Source organism: Pygocentrus nattereri, chromosome 12, assembly GCF_015220715.1.
Source record: "Pygocentrus nattereri isolate fPygNat1 chromosome 12, fPygNat1.pri, whole genome shotgun sequence".
Classification (NCBI taxonomy): Eukaryota; Metazoa; Chordata; class Actinopteri; order Characiformes; family Serrasalmidae; genus Pygocentrus; species Pygocentrus nattereri.
Genome location: NC_051222.1, coordinates 40,625,676 through 40,650,675, shown reverse-complemented (window position 1 = coordinate 40,650,675; position 25,000 = coordinate 40,625,676). Strand labels below are relative to the sequence as shown.

General features: G+C 39.4%; 1 protein-coding gene across 1 annotated transcript in view; it reads left to right on the top strand.

Annotated features, from left to right (window-relative positions):
• Positions 1 to 25,000, top strand: part of mslnb (mesothelin b) — a 137,272-nt gene that overhangs the window by 77,562 nt on the left and 34,710 nt on the right. The window contains exons 66-81 of the mRNA XM_037543174.1: positions 26 to 53; positions 1,389 to 1,473; positions 3,535 to 3,681; positions 4,229 to 4,437; positions 4,716 to 4,819; positions 6,412 to 6,521; positions 7,605 to 7,760; positions 9,407 to 9,621; positions 9,738 to 9,823; positions 10,071 to 10,198; positions 10,505 to 10,630; positions 12,164 to 12,357; positions 14,448 to 14,536; positions 15,132 to 15,259; positions 17,733 to 17,857; positions 18,346 to 18,463. Coding sequence (XP_037399071.1) covers positions 26 to 53; positions 1,389 to 1,473; positions 3,535 to 3,681; positions 4,229 to 4,437; positions 4,716 to 4,819; positions 6,412 to 6,521; positions 7,605 to 7,760; positions 9,407 to 9,621; positions 9,738 to 9,823; positions 10,071 to 10,198; positions 10,505 to 10,630; positions 12,164 to 12,357; positions 14,448 to 14,536; positions 15,132 to 15,259; positions 17,733 to 17,857; positions 18,346 to 18,463 — 2,048 coding nt within the window. The remainder of the gene's footprint in view (positions 1 to 25; positions 54 to 1,388; positions 1,474 to 3,534; positions 3,682 to 4,228; positions 4,438 to 4,715; positions 4,820 to 6,411; positions 6,522 to 7,604; positions 7,761 to 9,406; positions 9,622 to 9,737; positions 9,824 to 10,070; positions 10,199 to 10,504; positions 10,631 to 12,163; positions 12,358 to 14,447; positions 14,537 to 15,131; positions 15,260 to 17,732; positions 17,858 to 18,345; positions 18,464 to 25,000) is intronic.

Sequence of the window (25,000 nt, the reverse complement as noted above, 5' to 3'; positions counted from 1 at the left end):
ACAGTCTTTATTTCCTCCCTCTCAGAGAGCGCAGTGTGTAGCGGCGTTAACAGGTATGCTTACTGCACCGCTCACCAACCTGCATTCACTTATGAAAGCACTGTATTAACTCTGTAACTCTGTGACCATCTGATGTTATTATCAACACTTAAAGGGGACCTGTTATGCTCTTTTTCAGTATTCATGATTTTATTATTGCTCCAGTGGAACAGATTTACAGCTTCAATGTCCCTTAAGCACCTTATTCTCCTCAGACTGTTCATATCTGTTCACCCTCTTACGCTCTGTTAAAGCTCCTGTGTCTTTAAGCCCCGCCTCCCAATGAGTCCAGTGTGCTCTGATTGGTCAGCTTGCCCACTCTGTTCTGATCGGACATCTTCCAGAGTGGTTCTCCCCTCTGGGTTCCGCCCCTGTCTTGCAGTCTGCAAACACAACCTTCTCTCCTGAGCAGCTGTAGCTCTGCTCTGGCTGGTTCTGCAGTGGCATCGGTTCTGCTGGATCAGTTTGATACAGAGTGAAAAGTCCGGTCAGCATCTCTCCACATGTTACAGCACTGAACACATTCTTCCTCCTCCAGTAGCCCCTGTGCACTGCGTGAGGGGGCCGAGCTCGCCGGGAGGTGGGCAGTAAGCACTGTGTTATGAGATGATGTCGTCCTGTAACAAAAGAAAAGTGCTGGAATTACGACGAGGCGTTTCAGCAGCTGAGAAAAGTAGGTGCTATGGGAGAGAGGTTCTCCCTCTGGAGGGAGCGCTGAGCTTTGGAGCTCTGCAGAACATTTACATGCATAAAAAAATAAAAAGTTAAGGTTTATTTATATGGCACCTGTCACAGCAGGTGTCGTCACAAAGCAGCTTTACAGAACAATTCAGGTCCGAGGCCCATGAGTGTCGCCAATGGAGACAGTGGCAAGGAAAAACTCCCTCAGAGCAGGAAGAGGAAACCTTGAGGGGAACCAAGGCTCGGAAGGGGAACCCGTCCTCCTCTGCACCACAAAGCACTGCAAACAGCATTAGAATAAAATATTAGAATGCAAAATGGGGAAAACCAGGCAGAGCAGCAGTTCACTGGATAGTGTGAGTTACACAGCAGCAGCAGAAGAGTCAGTTCATGAGGGTGAGGTCTGCACAGCATTGTACAGTGAGAAGCTGCATGGCGGTCAAACCGGTCCAGAAGGCTGGTGAGCAATGAGGTAAAACACATTAATGGGAAGAAAAATGACTGGAAAAGCATAATAAAGGTCCCCTTTAATAGAAACTATATAATCATAATAGAAACTATATAGTCATAATCCCAACCATGTTTGTAAGTTGGTGTTCTGCAGTGTGAGAAGTATCTGCAGTACCATTCATGTATTAATGTCATTTTTAATTTATTCTGCTTTGAAGTTCTGCGCTGATGAACTACCTGCTGGATCCACGTAACAGCAGTCAGCTGTGCAGCTTCACTATTACACAATACGCCTGTGCAGAGGTACAACACTGTATTACACTGTATATCTCAACAGAGGTACAACAATACACTGTATATCTGAGCAGAAGTACATTACACTATATATCTGAACAGAGGTACAACATTACACTGTATATCTGAGCAGAGGTACAACGTTACACTGTATATCTGAGCAGAAGTACATTACACTATAAATCTGAACAGAGGTACAACATTACACTGTATATCTGAGCAGAGGTACAACATTACACTGTATATCTGAGCAGAGGTACAACGTTACACTGTATATCTGAGCAGAAGTACATTACACTATATATCTGAACAGAGGTACAACATTACACTGTATATCTGAGCAGAGGTACAACAATACACTGTATATCTGAGCAGAGGTACAACAATACACTGTATATCTGAACAGAGGTACAACATTACACTGTATATATGAGCAGAGGTACAACATTACACTGTATATCTGAGCAGAAGTACATTACACTATATATCTGAACAGAAGTACAACATTACACTGTATATCTGAGCAGAGGTACAACAATACACTGTATATCTGAGCAGAGGTACAACGTTACACTGTATATCTGAGCAGAGGTACAACGTTACACTGTATATCTGAACAGAGGTACAACAATACACTGTATATCTGAGCAGAGGTACAACAATACACTGTATATCTGAGCAGAGGTACAACATTACACTGTATATCTGAGCAGAGGTACAACAATACACTGTATATCTGAACAGAGGTACAACATTACACTGTATATCTGAACAGAGGTACAACAGTACACTGTATATCTGAACAGAGGTACAACAAAACACTGTATATCTGAGCAGAGGTACAACAAAACACTGTATATCTGAGCAGAGGTACAACATTACACTGTATATCTGAACAGAGGTACAACATTACACTGTATATCTGAACAGAGGTACAACATTACACTGTATATCTGAGCAGAGGTACAACATTACACTGTATATCTGAAAAGAGGTACAACATTACACTATATATCTCAACAGAGGTACAACATTACACTGTATATCTGAACAGAGGTGCAACAATACACTGTATATCTGAACAGAGGTACAACATTACACTGTATATCTCAACAGAGGTACAACATTACACTGTATATCTGAGCAGAGGTACAACGTTACACTGTATATCTGAACAGAGGTACAACATTACACTATATATCTCAACAGAGGTACAACATTACACTGTATATCTGAACAGAGGTACAACAATACACTGTATATCTGAACAGAGGTACAACATTACACTGTATATCTGAGCAGAGGTACAACGTTACACTGTATATCTGAACAGAGGTACAACAATACACTGTATATCTGAACAGAGGTACAACATTACACTGTATATCTGAGCAGAGGTACAACGTTACACTGTATATCTGAACAGAGGTACAACATTACACTATATATCTCAACAGAGGTACAACATTACACTGTATATCTGAACAGAGGTACAACAATACACTGTATATCTGAACAGAGGTACAACATTACACTGTATATCTGAGCAGAGGTACAACGTTACACTGTATATCTGAACAGAGGTACAACAATACACTGTATATCTGAACAGAGGTACAACATTACACTGTATATCTGAGCAGAGGTACAACGTTACACTGTATATCTGAGCAGAGGTACAACAATACACTGTATATCTGAACAGAGGTACAACATTACACTGTATATCTGAACAGAGGTACAACAATACACTGTATATCTGAACAGAGGTACAACAATACACTGTATATCTGAGCAGAGGTACAACGTTACACTGTATATCTGAGCAGAGGTACAACATTACACTATATATCTCAACAGAGGTACAACGTTACACTGTATATCTGAGCAGAGGTACAACGTTACACTGTAAACCCACGAAGACGTGCAGTATTGCGCAATACGCTGGTTCAGATGTGTTTATTTTATTAGAATGTCTTTCACACACACTGTTTTTAAAGAAGAGCATGTATAAAATGTTGTGTGTGTGTGTGTGTGTCTCTGTGTGTGTGTGTCTCTGTGTGTGTGTAGTTGGCAGGTTTGACCCCGGCGGACTTAGTCACGGTGTTGTCCTGTAATCTCCATGGTAACAACACTGTGTCAGATGAGACCTGGAAGCTCTTCATCACAAATGTCAACCCCATCCTCGGCCCCGCCCTCGACCGGTTTACAAACATGGTAAACAACTCTCACAAACAAATAAACATTCTTTACTTTATTTCTATATATTCTCTATAATATTCTATTTTATTGTTTTTATTATTTTACTGTAAAAGCTACAAAGATTTGGGGAACAAATTCAATCGCAGTCACATTTTAAATGAACAGCTTGACAAACAGAGATAGAAACAGTAATTAGTCTTAAATATGAGCTACATCTTCTTAAATCTTTTTATTTACGAGAGTGAGGAGGAATTTTAGATTTAAAAGAAATTATTTGAAAATTGGGTGAATTTTAAATGAGTGAAACAAAAACCAGGATAAGAAAACGAAATAAGACGTTTTATGAAATTTACATTAATAAAAAAACAGTCATCTGAAATGTAAATGAAACTAATGCAGAATTAAAATAAGATTTCATTCAAAACGGCACTTTGAGGTGAATTTTAGCAAAAATAAAATGCAGAGTAATGTTGATTTTCCCTTTTCATAAAAATAAATTCCAGCTTATTCCAAGAACAGACATGCAGTGACGTCATTGCGGTTCTCTCTCGGTTCTCTGTAGACCCTGCCCTGGTCCCGCCCCCTGGTGGCTGTGCTGGATATGATTGGTGAAGTGACGTTAAGCACGTTCAGCTCATCCAATTACAGGAACAGCTCGTTTATTCAGCGCTGGCTCCAGACGAGGCTCCGCCCCTTTTTACCTTACGTCTCACCTCACTTCTTGTCCTGCCTGGCCAGCAAGGGCTTAAGCTGTGCCTCCTTCCAGAGCGCGTGAGTGAAATCTGACCGCACTGATTATAGAAATTACAACTGATTAAAATTGATCAAAGCAGCGTTCAGTAAGTCTATATTGTAAAATTTAATATTCCTTCTTTTTTATGTGTAGAAGCATTTTTTGAGCTATTTAGAAAACAAAAAAAAATTGTAAAAATGACATTTTAGATATTTTCTCATAATAATTCTGAATCGGATGAAAAGTAGCTGAAACAATTTCTGGTGAAATTTGAGTTGTATGTAAATTCAATTGCTCTTGTGTTTTTTTGCTGTAGTGTCAAGATTTTCAGTCAGCAGTTTGATGCCATGTCCAGCAACACTGACACAATCATCTGGGTCGACTTCATCCAGGTCTTCCTCTCCCTCAACCAGACTGGAGGTCTGATACGCATTTAACGCCTTTCATCTGTAAACATCTGATAGTGATCCGGGTGGCTGTTAATGGAATATTCCAGCCTCTCTGGAACTTACAGAACAGAAACCCATCAACTCTAAGCACATGGATACTAGAAGTCAATGAGAAGATGCTTAAGCCCCTTTAACATCTGCTTGCTGACCCCAGACCTTGAGTTTGGAGTGACTGTATTTCTGTTCTAAGTTCAGGTTGTTCTCGTAGTAAATAAGTTATTTACTTACTTTACTAGTGGTGTTACTTTACAGAAGCTTCTCCGCTTATTGCTGCTGTCAGAAGAAAACCTTGTATCTCCATTTTTAACGTTTTTCAGTTTTTGACAGAATTTGAAAATACCTGCTTCTCTTTACACTGTATTAAAATTTCATGACAAATGGACCAATAGAAATGGCCCAAAATTACTTGGAAAGACGTCTGGTTCCATTGACTTGCATTAAAAGGAAAGTAGGTTTTATCCTTCTCCTGTAAAGTTACCATTTTGGAGATACGAGATTTTCTTCTGACAACAGTGATATATTTCATTTGCACACTACAAAAATGTGTATCTTGTCAAGTGAAACTATCTTAAATCTAGTCTATATATTTGAGATGATTGTGCACTTATTATCACATTATCTAGTTCATTTCTAGACCAGTTTTATTAGTTTTAAGTGTTTTTATTAAGTAAAACTATCCCACTATACTGTCAGATTCAGAATCAGATTCAGAACCAGAATGTTTTATTAATCCCAGAGGGAAACTGCAGTTATTACAGTTGCAACCATTTATAAGAAAATATAAACACTTTAATCATTTAAAACGAAGAGAGAAATTTGAAATATGTACACATTTGGGACTAATAAGGGTCACTAAATATCCTGTATAAAGCAGTTTGCACACATGATTAAAAAATGAATTACATTATTATTATTATTATTATTATTACACATATGGACAGTACAGTTTGGTATTGAGGTTTGCACAGATGAACCATAGTATCACACACTGAGGGAGGAGTTATAGAGTTTGATGGCCACAGGTAAGAATGACCTCCTGGCAGATCATTTTGCTAGTTTCAAGCTGATTTCTTACAACAAGCAAAAATGATCTGCCAATGTAGTGAGAGAATTTAACTTAAAAAAATACCTAAAGCAAGTAAAAATGTTTTAAAATAAGGTAAACAATCTCAAATTAAGCTTATAACAATCTCAACAGGAAATATTAGATATCACTGCCGTTGGAACAAAACCTCGTATCTCCAAAATAGTAACTTTACAGGAGAAGGAAAAAACATACTGTACTTTTAATGTAACTCGATGGAACCAGAATTTTTTCGAAGTAATTTTAAGCCGTTTCTTTTGCTCCATTTATCATAAATGTTATGCATAACGTGAACGGCAACAGTAAAAAACTGAAAAACGCCAAAAGTGAAGGTACAAGGTTTTGTTCTGAGAACAGCCATTAGTTTCTCCAAAGTTGAGGCATAGAGGTTGCAGTATTGTGTATGTTTACAGTTGTTTACAGTTTGTTTATTTCAGGAGTTTTAATTGGGTTTATTGTTTGTGTTTATTTATTATTAGGCTGTTCTGCTGGAATGAGTAGCTCTGATTGGCTGAGCATGAATTTCGGACCTTTCTCCGCCTTTGCGTCTCTCACCGACCTTCAGAGGCTCAACCCCAACTTCAAGCCGGTACAACATACATACAATATACATACATGAGGGTCATTCCACACCGTCTCGCCTGCAGCATGCAGAGTTTTTCATTCATAAAGTTTGATTCATCAGGGTCTAAATTTTAGTGTATCTGAATCGACCTGGCATATTAATTAATAACTAAATAATTCATTTTTTTTCAAAAAGGTTGTGACGCTGTGCAGAATGTAAATAAAAATAGGATGCAATCATATTTTTAATGAAAATAAAACAATTCTAAATTTTATTGTTTTTTGAAAAATATTTGCCCATTTTGAATTTTATGCCGACAACATGCTCCAAAAAAGTTTGGACGGGGGCCTGTTTACTGCTGTGCTTCATCACCTCTTCTTTTAACAGCACTCTGTAAGTGTTTGGGAACTGAGGAGATGCTGCTTTAGTTTTGAAAGTGTTGTTTTCCTGTTCTAGCATTCAGATTTCAGCTGCTCATCAGTTCAGGGTCAGTATTATTCATTTCCTAATGCACCAAATGTTTTCAGTGGTGACGGGTCTGGACTGCAGGCAGGTCAGTTTAGCACCTGGACTCTTTTAATACAGAACAATGCTGCTGTAATACATGCAGAAGGTGGGTTGACATTGTCTTGCTGAAATAATCATGGTCTTCCCTGAAAAAGACGTCATCTGGATGGCAGCATATTTTGCCAAAACATGTATATATCATTCAACAAGCTGAGTGGTCTTCAGCCCGGAGGACACAGTGTCCATGATTTCCAAAAGAATTTGAAATGTTGATTCGTCGGCCCACAGGACACTTTTCCACTTCCCCTCAGTCCATTTTAAATGAGCTCAGGCCTAGAGAAGGTGGCAGCGTTTCTGGGTCCTGTTTATATTTGGGTTCTTCTTTGTGTTTTCCCATCAAAATGTTATTATTACTTTTGTGTTTTTCCTGAATCTCTGATGTGAACAGACATATCATAGGCGAGCTGGTGTGGAATCGCTTTCATACATATGCATATTTTCTTATATTTTATTTATTGGATGCTCCTGCTCTTCTATAATATACTTGTGATTGATATAAATTGATATGCTTATTATGTGTTTGTGTGTTGTGTTGTGTAGCTGGATGTTCTGGACAGGTTAAATCTGCGTCAGTTAGCTCAGGTGGCCAGCTCACCTGGTCTGCTCAGCACTCCTGCTCAGGTGAACCAGCTGATGAGCTATGTCAAAGATTCTGAGCTTTACCTGTTTTTCTCCACTCTGTCTGCGGCACTGAATGTAAGTTTAATTAACCATACTGCCATTTTATACTGTACAAAATTATGCAATACTGAAATGTAACATACTAACATATACCATACTAAAATATACCATACTAACATATATACCATACTAAAATACACTACATTAAAATACACCATACTCAGATATACCATACTAAAATATACCATACTAAAATATTCCATACTAACATATACCATACTAAAATACACTACATTAAAATACACCATACTCAGATATACCATACTAAAATATACCATACTAAAATATACCATACTAAAATACACCATACAAACATATACCATACCAAAGTACACTACATTAAAATACACCATACTAACATATACCATACTAAAATACACCATACTAACATATACCAAACCAAAGTACACTACATTAAAATACACCAAATTAACATATACCATACTAAAATGCACCATACAAACATATACCATACCAAAGTACACTACATTAAAATACACCATACTAACATATACCATACTAAAATACACCATACTAACATATACCATACCAAAGTACACTACATTAAAATACACCATACTAACATATACCATACTAAAATATACCATACTAACATATACCATACCAAAGTACACTACATTAAAATACACCATACTAACATATACCATACTAAAATATACCATACTAACATATACCAAACCAAAGTACACTACATTAAAATACACCAAATTAACATATACCATACTAAAATACACCATACTAACATATACCATATTAAAATACACCATACTAACATATACCATACCAAAGTACACTACATTAAAATACACCATACTAACATATACCATACTAAAATATACCATACTAACATATACCATACCAAAGTACACTACATTAAAATACACCATACTAACATATACTAAAATATACCATACTAAAATATACCATACCAAAGTACACTGCATTAAAATACAACAAATGAACATATACCATACTAAAACATGCCATACAAACATATACCATACTAAAATACACTATACTAACATATACCATACCAAAGTACACTACATTAAAATACACCAAAGTAACATATACCATACTAAAATATACCATACTAACATATACCATACTAAAATATACCATACTAACATATACCATACCATGAGTACATATATGAAATATTTACTCACCACATAAAATATAACTTTACTTTATAATTCATAACTCTAAGTTAAATTAATCTATGAAATATAACACATGAATATGTCCTGCTAAAACGCACCTTACAAGGGACAACACAAAACAAGACAACAAGCAGGATAAATATAGGACATACAAAAATGATATAATCTGAATATTTGACTTAATAATAATTGAATCATTTGACTTTGTATTTTAACCCAGTAAACTCTGTGATGTATAGCAGATAAATGTATATTTAATTGCAGATGCAGAAAAATTTCATTTAAAAAAATGACTTGATATGCCTGAAATCTTTAGAAAACAAACCGACAAGCTAAGCAGTTACTAAACAAACCAACACACTAATGATCTGTTGGATTTCCCACCTGTTGCATCTTTGTGTGTAGTGTGTTTTCTAATGGACTGGACGTCTTTTATAGGTGTTGTATTGTAATAGTGTTTTATTATATTTGTGTCAGTCTCAGGGTGGGCAGCTTACTGGCCAGGTCCAGCAAGCTTTCCTGCAGCAGGTATTGAACAGGGCGAACCTGACAGACCCCACGGTGCCGGACGCTCAGGTGCAGGTTTGGATCAGTGCCAACCTGCCCCCATTCATATCAGCCATCACACCTGCTCAGGTTCCTCAGTACTTCAGCATCGTGCTGAACAGAACCTGCCAGATCAGCCAGCAGGCGTAAGATCTACTGCCCCACACTCAGTTACACATATTTATATGTAGAGTGATATCATACAGCCCCTATGTGTCTCATATGATTACGGTTATGAGTGGCTTTATGTGTTTGAACACAGGGTGGCGCTGCTGAATTCCGCCTACTCCAGTTTCAGTAATGAGACACAGAAGACCATCTACAGTCAGATCATCACCACACTCCAAGGTACCGTCTACATACTTATAAACATTCACTGTCCGTCTGTCCATCCATCCATATACTCATCCGTCCATCCATCCATCCATCCATCCATCCATCCATCCATCCATCCATCCATGTACTCATCCATCCATCCATCCATCCATCTTTCCATTCATTAATAAAAAACATCCATCCATGCTTCCAAACCTTAATCTATTGTAGATTCATTGATTGTTCATCTCCGTGTCCGTCTCTCTGTTGTGTCCTGCAGTCCCTGCGCCGCTGCGCTGCTATCGTACTGGCAGTTTCTACTCATTCCTGCTGTCGTCCTTCATGAGTTTCCAGTACCTTACGCTCCCTGACTTCCTGTCCCTCATGCCTCCTGACCGCCTCCCAGAGGTAAGATCAGCTGTCAATCAAACAGCTCAACCAGTCACAGCCCAGTGAGACCCACTAGGCTTGAGCTCTGAACATCAGCAGGTGGCACTGATCTGTAAATCACAGAACATGTTTTTAGCTCTGATGACTGTAGTTTGTAGATAACAGAGAGTCAAACAGTCTCAGAAACCACATCATCGGGTCTATCAGAGAGACTGAACTCCAGCGTCTGAGACACAACGTTTAGGGTCTGGAGAAAGAATCAGGTTTAGTTCATTGTTGTTGAGTCAGTTATTGATCATTGTGTTTTGTTTCTCTGTTGTGTAGCTGCTGAACTCCATTTCTACGGCTGAGCTCTACAGCTTCCTCAGTCAAACCAGCACCATCAACATCCAGGCACAGCTCTGCACGATCTTCACCAACTACCAGAGAACAGCAGAGTACCTGCAGAACGTAAGACAGGAGCACACGATAGCAGATATGGAATAATTAACGTAAATACTGAATAATTCATATCCAATACTGGATAATTCATAGCAGATACTGAATAATTCATAGCAGATACTGAATAATCCATAGCAGATACTGAATAATTCATAGTAGATGCTGAATAATTCCTAGCAGATACTGAATAATTCATAGCAGATACTGAATAATTCATAGCAGATACTGAATAATCCATAGCAGATACTGAATAATTCATAGCAGATACTGAATAATTCATAGCAGATACTGAATAACTCATAGCAGATACTGAATAATCCATAGCAGATACTGAATAATTCCTAGCAGATACTGAATAATTCATAGCAGATACTGAATAATCCATACCAGATACTGAATAACTCATAGCAGGTACTGAATAATCCATAGCAGATACTGAATAATTCATAGCAGATACTGAGTAATCCATAGCAGATACTGAATAATCCATAGCAGATACTGAATAATTCATAGCAGATACTGAATAATTCATAGCAGATACTGAATAATTCATTAAAGATAATGAATAATCCATAGCAGATACTGAATAATTCATTAAAGATAATGAATAATCCATAGCAGATACTGAATAATCCATAGCAGATACTGAGTAATCCATAGCAGATACTGAATAATTCATAGCAGGTACTGAATAATCCATAGCAGATACTGAATAATTCATAGCAGATACTGAATAATTCATAGCAGATACTGAATAATGCATAGCAGATACTGAATAACTCATAGCAGGTACTGAATAATCCATAGCAGATACTGAATAATTCATAGCAGATACTGAGTAATCCATAGCAGATACTGAATAATCCATAGCAGATACTGAATAATTCATAGCAGATACTGAATAATTCATTAAAGATAATGAATAATCCATAGCAGATACTGAATAATTCATAGCAGATACTGAATAATTCATAGCAGATACTGAATAATTCATAGCAGATACTGAATAATTCATTAAAGATAATGAATAATCCATAGCAGATACTGAATAATCCATAGCAGATACTGAATAATCCATAGCAGATACTGAATAATTCATTAAAGATAATGAATAATCCATAGCAGATACTGAATAATTCATTAAAGATAATGAATAATCCATAGCAGATACTGAATAATCCTTAGCAGATACTGAATAATCCATAGCAGATACTGAATAATTCATAGCAGATACTGAATAATCCGTAGCAGATACTGAATAATTCATTAAAGATACGATATAGATATATGGTTAAAACAATAAGAGATTGATAAAAAATGAAATGATGATAGTAGAGCGGCGTTAGAGGAGAAATTACTAGTAATATTCTTGGTGCCCCTTTCAGAACCACACAAAGATACTCAAATTACCAGATGATCAGTGCACCAGATGACATCATCACTGTAGCAGCACAGACCTAGATTATTTGAAGATGAGGTGACCTCCTAATAGACCATAACTCTTAGTAATTACATTGTATCTCTCTCTGTTTCTCTGTGCAGCAGCCAGTTGTATCTGCAGCTGTAGGCAGACAGACGTTGGGGTGCGTTTGGTCTCGTGCTCTCAGCGCGTCGTCTCAGGATGAGGTGGATCAGTGGTTTAATGTCAGGCTGGCTCAGTACCTACCCCTCCTCAGCTCTCAGCTCATCAGCCCCACCCAGCTTAGCGGCGCCTCCTGCCTTGCCTTCCGCAAGTTGTACGTTGATTATCTAGTGGAATGACTGAATGTGTGGCGTGTAACTTTAGTAGTTTGAGTTGCTGTATGCATTTTTGAATTTGCACAGGAATGATGTTGCAAGGCAACTCGTAATGTGCAACTTTTTAGTATCTGAAGCTTTAAAAAGTTCCTTACAGTCCAAGAAATATTCAAACAACTAACCATGCACGAAATTTATCAGATTAATCAGATTTCTGCAGTTGTCCGATTATTCAACCGCTGATGGAAACACCAAACTCCGATCTAGAAATCAGATAAAGCGGCTGGACTTTAGCTCAGTGATCAGATTTCTCAGTGTAAGCTCTTACTCTGATTTCTTTCCGATTTCTCAGTCTGAGCATGTGGGGAAACACACTGCGGTACCGGCAATAAATGAGCGAAATTAAGGATTTAAATATTCTTCATCTTCCAGATGATAAAATTAAAGTGGTGCAATGTGTTTTATTTAAAAGTAAAGTGGTGCATTTGTGGTGAGTTTTACATGACGTTCACATCGCGTCTCCTTCTGTGTTTTATCAGCTGGTTGTAAAGTAGAAATCTGATTACTGTCTGACTCATGTAGACCCGGAGTTTCCCGTTATCTGATTACGCAAGTGCAGGGAAACATGTTGATCAGGTTACTGTCAAAATCTGATTTTCTGCAGTGATCAGTTTATTAAATGCATGTGAAGGCAATCCTTGTTTAACCAGAATCCATCCATCCTCAACCGTTTATCCGGGTCTGGGTCGCGGGGGCAGCAGCCTAAGCAAAGAGGCCCAGTCCTCCCTCTCCTCCACCACCTCCTCCAGCTCTTACGGAGGGATACCGAGGCGTTCCCAAGACAGTTGAGAGATATAATCACTCCAACGTGTCCTGGGTCTTCCCCGGTGTCTCCTCCTCGTCTGACATGTCTGGAACACCTCCCAAGGGAGGCGTCCAGAGGCCATCCTTACCAGATGCCCGAACCACCTCACCTGGCTTCTCTCAACGTGGAGGAGCAGCAGCTCTACTCCGAGCTTTTCCCAAATCGCCGATCTTCTTGCCCTATCTCTAAGGGAGAGCCCGGCGACCCTGCAGAGAACGCTCATTTTGGCCGATTGTATCCGCAATCTCATTCTTTCGGTCACTACCCAAAGCTCGTGACCATAGATGAGAGTCGGAACATAGATTGACCAGTAAATTGACAGCTTTGCCTTCTGGCTCTGCTCTCTCTTCACCATGATGGACCGGTTTATGGTCCGCATTACTGGGGACGCTGTACCAATCCGCCTGTCAACCTCTCGTTCCATCCAAGACATTTAAACTCCTGCACTTGGGGCAAGAATTCACTCCCGACCTGGACAGAGCATTCCACCCTTTTCCGACTGAGGACCATGGTCTCAGATTTAGAGGTGCTGATATTCATCCCAGCCGCTTCACACTCAGCTGCAAATGGGTCCAGAGAGAGCTGGAGGTCCTGGCCTGATGACGTCAACAGAACCACATCATCCTCAAAAGGCAGACATGAAATCCTGAGGCCACCATACCGGACACCCTCCACCACTTGGCTGTTCAGAGAAATTCTGTCCATAAAAGTTATGAACAGAATCGGTGACAACAGACAGCCCTGGCGGAGTCCAACCCTGACTGGAAACCAATCTGACTTACTGCCGGCTATATGAACCAAGCTCCTGCTCCATTTCTACAGGGACTGAATGGCCCGTAACAACAAGCCCCTCACCCCGTACTCCTGGAGCTCTCTCCACAGGATCGCCGAGGGACGCAGTCGAATGCCTTCTCCAAATCCACAAAACACATGTGGACTGGTAGGGCAAACTCCCACGCACCCTCCAGGACCCTGGTGAGGATAAAAAGCTGGTCCAATGTTCCACAACCAGGGCAAAACCCGCATTGTTCCTCTTGTAGCTGAGATTCAACTATCAGTCGGACTCTCTTCCCCTGCATAGACCTTACCAGAACCAGATTAGAGAATTTTTCATTGCTGTAATTTTTCATTACATGTTGTGAAAATTCTAAAAAATTGTAAAACACTAACAACAACCTGGGACACCTGTAAAAAGCTGTGAGAATCTCTCTGTTTTCTCCTCAGTGTTTCAGTGATGGGGAGCTATAACTACAGCAGTGTAGATTTCACCATGCAGGACGTCTACAACACCATCCAGGCTTACCTGAGTACAGGTATATCGCTGATTCTCTGATTCCGCAATTAAATTCAATTCATTTGTGTGATAATTTATTTGACATGTATACAGCAGCATTTCTGTAGTATGTCATCTATTTATAAGATGGCTAATTCTAGAGTAATTTTAGCAGTGTTGGCTATCTAGCTAACTATGTTAGCATATTCCTTGAAGTAAGCTCAGCTATGCTACAGTAATTAGCATTGTAGGCTATAGTGGGAGCTAGCTAGCAGTTTCAGAAAATTCTTTTAGGGTAAGATCAGCTATGCCAGCTGTCAATGTAGGCTACAGTGCTAACTTAGCTAGCTATCAATGTTAGCAGATCGTACCTGGTGGTGTAGGCTATGATGCTACTGTAGCTACGGAACAATGTAATCAAATCTAACTGAAGCTATGCTACAGTAGCTAGCAGTGTAAAGTTAGCTACAATGCTAACTTAGCTATCAAAGCTCAGATCAGCTTCCATCTTGTAGTTTCGGTCTCTGAACTGTAATCAATCCATTCACGTGTAGATGGTTTTATTCAGAAATGTGTGTCGGTGATCAGGAGACTCATAATGAATGTGGATCTGATTGATGTCTGTGCTCCTGTAGGCTCCACCCCCAAGTGCTACAACTCCTCAGACCCGGTGCTGAGCTCCACCTCCTGGTTCGTGGACTACATTGGGGTCTTCATCACCTTCATAAGCTTGAATGACATGGCGACATTTGGAGGTGCAGCGGTGAGAAGATCCATTCACAGTTCCCGTCTGACACTAACACAGCGTCGGTTCCTTCAGGGTTCTTCCCTTAAACTTTAGACTTTAACAGACGTTTTAACGTTTGTTTGAGATTTAAAAAAATACATGTTAATTAGGCGAGATTACAGGCATACTCAGAAAAACTATAATCAGAGAAAAGAGAAGAATGGAAGGAAGATTACTGAGATGTCTGGGAGCAAAGTTGTGTTTTCTTACCAGTTCACAATTGACATGATTCACAAATCATTCTTAGTGATTTTCACTGTTTGTTTGCCTTTGCTGCAATGATTATAATGTATTAATGGCACTGACACACTTATTGTCCAGATTCATACTTTCATACTTTTATCTCCAAAACAGTAACTTTACAGGAGAGAAGGAAAAAACAGACTTTAACTTTAATGGAAGTCATTTTAGGCCATTTCTATTGGTCCATTCAACAGAAAAATGACAAAAATGGAGATACATGGTTTTCTTTCCGACAGCAAAGATATAAATGATTCTACTGAAGTGGTTCAGAGTCCCAGCTGAAACACATTTTGGACTTTTAACTGATTTTGGACTTCAGGCTAAAATCGTTTTGCTCTGAGTGACTCTAAACCTAAACTGTGATTATTTTAGTAAAACTAATGATTAGAATTTCTAAATCAATCATAACTACTCAAACTGGACCAAATGTGTCGGTCGTGACTGTTTCAGCTCATTCTGAGCTCAGAAATTCGGCAGTCCATGACCAGCAAACTCGCCTCTGAACAGCTGTTCACACAGAAAATCACCATATTTTACACTAAAACACTAAAAAGTGCTGAACTGCAGAAAATATGGAGATTCTTAATGTTCCTCACTGACTTTCAGACTTTTGGGCACATTTATTCAAAACACTGGGATCTAACTGCTCAACATGTGGCCATGAGGGACAGGGATGCAGCCTCACTTGCTGATTTAAGATGCAGGGGAGTGGCCATGTATACACATATAATCATTTTCAAAAACGTTGGGATGATGTGCAAACTTTAAATAAAAACAGAATGTAATGATGTGCAAATCTTTAAACCCTATATTTAATTGGAAATAGTACTAAACAATATATGAGAAAAGTTGGAAAAGGGCAACAAAAGACAGGTAGCAATTTATAATGCTATAAAAAGCACTTGGTGGAAGTTCTTACAACCAGTTCGGTCAGTAACATGATTGGGTACAATAAGAGCATCTCAGAGAGGCTGAGTCTCATAGAAGTAGAGATGCAGAGGGGTTTACCACTCTGTGAAACTTTGCACTGGCAAATGTTTTTCAATGCAAAACAGCAAAGAGCTTCTGCTTTTCATCGTCTACGGTGCAGAACATCATTAAAGACTCAGAGAATCTGGAGAAATCTCTGTCTGTGAGGGACGAGGCTGAACACCAGTATCTGCTGGCCGTGATCTTTGGGCCCTCAGGCAGCACTGCATTAAAAACAGACATGATTCTGTAGTGGAAATCACTGCATGGGCTCAGAAACACTTCTGAAAACCACCGTCTGTGAACACAGTTCATCACTGCATCCACAAACGCTGTTAAACTCTAAAACACAAAGAAGAACCCAAATATAAACTGGATCCAGAAACGCTGCCACCTTCTCTGGGCCTGAGCTCATTTAAAATGGACTGAGGGGAAGTGGAAAAGTGTCCTGCGGTCCGACGGATCAACATTTGGAAATCGTGGACACTGTGTCCTTGAGGCTAAAGATATATATATATATACCATTCATATTTAGGTCATGTCCTCTCCAAAAAACTCAACCAGAACCAGAACCGAGGTTTATTGGCCGGGTCTGCTGCGCATACAAGGAATTTGGTTTTGGTTACAGGAGCTCACAGAGCGCAGCATCAGAGAGACGTTCACATGTAGGGAATAAAATAAAAGAAATATAAAATATAACAAAATACAATAAAACATGCATTCCTACCATCACACACTCAGACACACACACACAGTCATACCTGTAAAGCTTACAATGTGCAGAGTATAGGTCTAAAGTTAAAGAGTGCAGCAGTTAAAGGGTGTGTAGTGGCAGGGAAATGGCTCAGTGAGGTGACGGTCACATCAGTTGTACAGTCTCCTGAGTACAGTAACAGTTCTACTAATAATGATAAGAATGTTTCCTTTGGGCAAAACAGGTCAGTTACTTTCCAGATGATGTGAATAGCACTACAGTTGGATGAAGGGTTCCAGACTCTGATTCTGCTGATAACTGACGCTGCAGGTCTGTGAGGGAGGGACTGTTTTGACCTGATGATTAAAATATTATCATTTGTTCATTTTTTTTGTTTGTTTTGTTTACAGAATTTATTTTTATTCCTTTTTTTATTTTTATGTCCTTTCTTGGGTAGTTTTGAATTTTAGAGCTCGGTTTTTATTTTTCTTTATTTTGCTTATTTCACTGTAAAATCACAACATGATTTATTTACTGTTCCAGCTGGATATCTTTACAGTGGATCCCATGAACCTGCAGCTCTTCAGCCAGTTCTCCGTCCCTTCCAACGTCACCGAGTTGTATGTGCAGCTGCTGTACGGGCTCAACCCCGCCTTCAGCGCCACACTGTGAGTTACATCATAGTTAATTACAGATCTTCAAGCATCCTGGCTTCATGTTTTAAAGACTTCTCCTTAATTTAGCCCTTCAGTGTGTACAATAGACTAGAATGGGACTGGCACAGGATGCTGGGGGAATATGCAAATCAACTGGAGATTGTCCAGAAAAATGTGTTGGTTTCAAACCCAATGAATGCAGAGAACCACTGTTCTATGCTGTCTATGCAGAATAGAATTATCATTATAAAAGACGAGTAATGCTGTGAGTAATCATATGCTAATGGTTTTACTGGGAGGGGAAATGTGAGCCCTTTCTACTTTGTAGTGAAATTTACATCACAGGATTGTTTCTCCAATTTCTACAGATGATAATCATCTCTCAAAATGGAAACAGAGAGCCAGTGTGTATACTGGTAGATTTGTGCTGTATAAGATTGTTTATTTGCTTGTTTGTTTACATTTGGTTTGTTTGTCTTTTTGTTTGTGTTTCTGGGTAGGCTGCCCCCACGCTTCCGCTGCTCTGCACCTGTTACTGCGTTTACTGCCCTCAACAGCACTCAAGCACTGAGCATAGTAGAATCACTAAACCACTTCTGCAGTGCCATAGACCCTACTGTACGTATTTACACACACTATAGACCCTACTGTACGTATTTACACACACTACAGACCCTACTGTACGTATTTACACACACTATAGACCCTACTGTACGTATTTACACACACTACAGACCCTACTGTACGTATTTACACACACTAAAGATCCTACTGTACGTATTTACACACATTATAGACCCTACTGTACGTATACACACACTATAGACCCTACTGTACGTATACACACACTATAGACCCTACTGTACGTATTTACACACATTATAGACCCTACTGTACGTATTTACACACACTATAGACCCTACTGTATGTATACACACACTATAGACCCTACTGTATGTATACACACACTATAGACCCTACTGTACGTATACACACACTATAGACTCTACTGTATGTATACACACACTACAGACCCTACTGTACGTATTTACACACACTACAGACCCTACTATACGTATTTACACACATTATAGACCCTACTGTACGTATTTATACACACAATGCAGACCCTACTGTACGTATTTACACACACTATAGACCCTACTGTACGTATACACACACTATAGACCCTACTGTACGTATTTACACACACTATAGACCCTACTGTATGTATACACACACTATAGACCCTACTGTACGTATTTACACACACTATAGACCCTACTGTACGTATACACACACTATAGACCCTACTGTACGTATTTACACACACTATAGACCCTACTGTACGTATACACACACTATAGACCCTACTGTACGTATTTACACACACTATAGACCCTATTGTACGTATACACACACTACAGACCCTACTGTACGTATTTACACACTACAGACCCTACTGTACGTATTTACACACACTATAGACCCTACTGTACATATACACACACTATAGACCCTAATGTACGTATTTACACACACTACAGACCCTACTGTACGTATTTACACACACTATAGACCCTACTGTACGTATGTACACACACTGCAGACCCTACTGTACGTATTGACGCACACTACAGACCCTACTGTACGTATTTACACACACTACAGACCCTACTATACGTATTTACACACATTATAGACCCTACTGTACGTATTTATACACACAATGCAGACCCTACTGTACGTATTTACACACACTATAGACCCTACTGTACGTATACACACACTATAGACCCTACTGTACGTATTTACACACATTATAGACCCTACTGTACGTATTTACACACACTATAGACCCTACTGTATGTATACACACACTATAGACCCTACTGTACGTATTTACACACACTACAGACCCTACTGTATGTATTTACACACACTACAGACCCTACTGTACGTATACACACACTATAGTCCCTACTGTACGTATACACACACTATAGACCCTACTGTACGTATTTACACACACTATAGACCCTACTGTACGTATACACACACTACAGACCCTACTGTACGTATTTACACACTACAGACCCTACTGTACGTATTTACACACACTATAGACCCTACTGTACGTATACACACACTATAGACCCTAATGGACGTATTTACACACACTACAGACCCTACTGTACGTATTTACACACACTATAGACCCTACTGTACGTATTTACACACTATAGACCCTACTGTACGTATTTACACACACTATAGACCCTAATGTACGTATTTACACACACTACAGACCCTACTGTACGTATGTACACACACTGCAGACCCTACTGTACGTATTGACGCACACTACAGACCCTACTGTACGTATTTACACACACTACAGACCCTACTGTATGTATTTACACACATTACAGACCCTACTGTACATATTTACACACTATAGACCCTACTGTACGTATACACACACGATAGACCCTACTGTACGTATTTACACACACTATAGACCCTACTGTACGTATACACACACTATAGACCCTACTGTACGTATTTACACACACTATAGACCCTATTGTACGTATTGACACACACTATAGACCCTACTGTACGTATTTACACACATTACAGACCCTACTGTACGTACTTACACACAATATAGACCCTACTGGACGTATACACACACTATAGACCCTACTGTACGTATTTACACATACTACAGACCCTACTGTACGTATTTACACACCATAGACCTTCCTCTAAATATTTTTATGCCATAGACCCTTCTGTGTATATTTGTACATCATAAACCCCTCTGTACGGTGTGTGTGTGTGTGTGTGTGTGTGTGTTTACTGTACTCTTCACTGTAAATGTTTTCATGCTGTCCGTCTGGATGTGGTGTTAGGTCCTGTACCAGGTAAGGACATGAGTGTGGTTAGTTGTGTGTTTTGCTGATTTAGCGCTGCTTTTTTTTTTTGCTGTGATGTGATGTGCATGTTTTACTGAAATAGGGCTGAAATACGGCTGTGATAGTGAAATAGGGCTGTGATAGTGAAATAGGGCTATGATGGTGAAATAGGGCTGTGATGGTGAAATAGGGCTATGATGGTGAAATAGGGCTATGATGGTGAAATAGGGCTGTGATGGTGAAATAGGGCTATGATGGTGAAATAGGGCTGTGATGGTGAAATAGGGCTGTGATGGTGAAATAGGGCTGTGATGGTAAAATACGGCTGTGATGTTGAAATACGGCTGTGATAGTGAAATAGGGCTGTGATGTTGAAATAGGGCTATGATGGTGAAATAGGGCTATGATGGTGAAATAGGGCTATGATGGTGAAATAGGGCTGTGATGGTGAAATAGGGCTATGATGGTGAAATAGGGCTATGATGGTGAAATAGGGCTGTGATGGTGAAATAGGGCTATGATGGTGAAATAGGGCTGTGATGGTAAAATACGGCTGTGATGTTGAAATACGGCTGTGATGGTGAAATAGGGCTGTGATGGTGAAATAGGGCTGTGATGGTGAAATAGGGCTATGATGGTGAAATAGGGCTATGATGGTGAAATAGGGCTGTGATGGTGAAATAGGGCTATGATGGTGAAATAGGGCTGTGATGGTGAAATAGGGCTGTGATGGTGAAATAGGGCTATGATGGTGAAATAGGGCTGTGATGGTAAAATACGGCTGTGATGTTGAAATACGGCTGTGATAGTGAAATAGGGCTGTGATGTTGAAATAGGGCTATGATGGTGAAATAGGGCTATGATGGTGAAATAGGGCTATGATGGTGAAATAGGGCTGTGATGGTAAAATACGGCTGTGATGTTGAAATACGGCTGTGATGGTGAAATAGGGCTATGATGGTGAAATAGGGCTGTGATGGTGAAATAGGGCTGTGATGGTGAAATAGGGCTATGATGGTGAAATAGGGCTGTGATGGTGAAATAGGGCTATGATGGTGAAATAGGGCTGTGATGGTAAAATACGGCTGTGATGTTGAAATACGGCTGTGATAGTGAAATAGGGCTGTGATGTTGAAATAGGGCTGTGATTGTGAAATAGCGCTGTGATGGTGAAATAGGGCTGTGATGGTGAAATAGGGCTGTGATGTTGAAATAGGGCTGTGATTGTGAAATAGGGCTGTGATAGTGAAATAGGGCTGTGATGTTGAAATAGGGCTGTGATTGTGAAATAGGGCTGTGATAGTGAAATAGGGCTGTGATGTTGAAATAGGGCTGTGATTGTGAAATAGGGCTGTGATAGTGAAATAGGGCTATGATGGTGAAATAGGGCTGTGATGGTGAAATAGGGCTATGATGGTGAAATAGGGCTGTGATGGTGAAATAGGGCTATGATGGTGAAATAGGGCTGTGATGGTAAAATACGGCTGTGATGTTGAAATACGGCTGTGATAGTGAAATAGGGCTGTGATGTTGAAATAGGGCTGTGATGGTGAAATAGGGCTGTGATTTTGAAATAGGGCTGTGATTGTGAAATAGGGCTGTGATAGTGAAATAGGGCTGTGATGTTGAAATAGGGCTGTGATTGTGAAATAGGGCTGTGATAGTGAAATAGGGCTGTGATGTTGAAATAGTGAAATAGGGCTGTGATGTTGAAATAGGGCTGTGATTGTGAAATAGGGCTGTGATAGTGAAATAGGGCTGTGATGTTGAAATAGGGCTGTGATTGTGAAATAGCGCTGTGATAGTGAAATAGAGCTGTGATAGTGAAATAGGGCTGTACTAGTGAAATAGGGCTGTGATTGTGAAATAGGGCTGTGATAGTGAAATAGGGCTGTGATGTTGAAATAGGGCTGTACTAGTGAAATAGGTCTGTGATTGTGAAATAGCGCTGTGATGGTGAAATAGAGCTGTGATAGTGAAATAGGGCTGTACTAGTGAAATAGGTCTGTGATTGTGAAATAGCGCTGTGATAGTGAAATAGGGCTGTACTAGTGAAATAGGTCTGTGATTGTGAAATAGCGCTGTGATGGTGAAATAGGGCTGTGATAGTGAAATAGCGCTGTGATGGTGAAATAGAGCTGTGATAGTGAAATAGGGCTGTGATGGTGAAATAGGGCTGTGATAGTGAAATAGAGCTGTGATAGTGAAATAGGGCTGTGATGGTGAAATAGGGCTGTGATAGTGAAATAGAGCTGTGATAGTGAAATAGGGCTGTGATGGTGAAATAGGGCTGTGATAGTGAAATAGCGCTGTGATGGTGAAATAGGGCTGTGATGGTGAAATAGGGCTGTTTTTCTTCAGTTCTTACCAAACTCGATAACAGGGCTGTAAACCTGTGACCTCCCAGCAGACCTGAGTTCTGTTCTGATCTGGTTCAGATTCTGCAGGACAGAATTCAGTGCATCGTTTATTCATCATCATCATCATCATCATCATTTGGGCATTTCTAAGTTGAATCTGTCCTCAGATGTGTGTTAGATGATCTCTAACGTTGTCCATAGTTTCAGAATCAGTGTAGTTGAGTTTCCATCCTCCAGCCTCGGTGCAGTTTTACAGCCAACGTTATGATTTATTACAGACGTGTTGCCGCTGGTCGTTTCGTGTGTTCTGTGTTTGCTGTGCAATGATAGGATAGTTTCTGTTGAGTAATATCAGTTACTGAAGCATTTGTAATGAACACTGAGTAATTCATAATAATATTAATAATAATAATAATAATTATTATTATTATTATTATTAATAATAATAATTCAACTCATCACTGAATTATTCTTACTAGTTACTGAATACATTATAATACGTAATGAATATTTTCTTAATCCTGCAGCCTCAGTTTTAGGTTAATATATTGATGATAATCTAATGGTGTATATTATTAATCTGACACTTTTAGATTAATAATTTGATGATAATCTGTTTTAGATTAATAATAATGATAATGATATTTGACAGTATATATTATTAATTTGACAGTTTTAGATTAAAATTTGATGATAATCTGAGAGTTTATAACTGATAACACTATGTAACACAAATTTTGTTCCCAGCTTTTTAATGTTATATTCCAATTGCTTATGTCTAAAACAAATTAAAAATTGCTTACATTCATCATAAACTTTGCTTTTGTGACCACGGCAACGAAAATTATGAATTTTTATTATAGAAACAGACGATTTTGCATCTTCTCATTTATACAGTCAGACTAAGAACACTATAGGCATTGCAAATTTACACAGATTACCAAAAACTGTTCAGAAGTGTGTGGTTTTCCGAGATTTACGACTATACTGCAAATCAGATTCACGAATCAATCCCCAAATATAGTCGCCCATCATGTTCTCGTTATATTGTCCTTGGTAACGGCATTCAAAGTTCATAATGTCCTGGTGGAAGCGCTCGCCTTGCTCCTCTGAATAAGCTCCCATGTTCTCTTTGAACTTATCAAGATGAGCATCAAGGATATGGATTTTGAGTGACATCCTGCAGCCCATTGCAGCATAGTTCTTTATCAGAGTCTGGACCAGTTGTACATAGTTTTCATCTTTATGATTGCCTAGGAAGCCGCGAACCACTGCGACAAAACTGTTCCAAGCCGCTCTCTCCTTCCTATTCAGCTTCTTGGGAAATTCACTGCACTCTATGATCTTCTTGATTTGTGGTCCGACAAAGACACCAGCTTTGATCTTTGCTTCAGACAGCTTAGGGAAAAGATCTTGGAGGTAATTGAAAGCTCTCGACTCCTTATCTAGAGCCCTGACAAATTGTTTTATGAGCCCCAACTTGATGTGTAGTGGTGGCATCAGCACTTTTCGTGGGTCCACCAGTGGCTCCCACTTTACATTGTTCTTCCCCACAGAAAAAACTTGGTGACGCTTCCTCTGTCCTGTGACTTGGACGCTTTCATCTAATAAGTTCCATTGCTTGAGCCTTGATGTCAGAAGCTCAACGTTGGACTTGGTGAGACCAAGGTCTCTGATCAGATCGTTGAGGTCTTTTTGGTTAGGGTAGTATGGCTTCCGCTCCTCATCTGCACATGAAGAGAAATCGTGATCTTCAACATCTTCCTGGGTGTCTGACCTGCTGCTTTCTTCTGAAGGTGGTGTTGCTCTGTCTGGAGGTGTTGGTACAGGAAGTTCAGGGCAGTGTGGTACTTTATGGTAATCTTTATTCCATG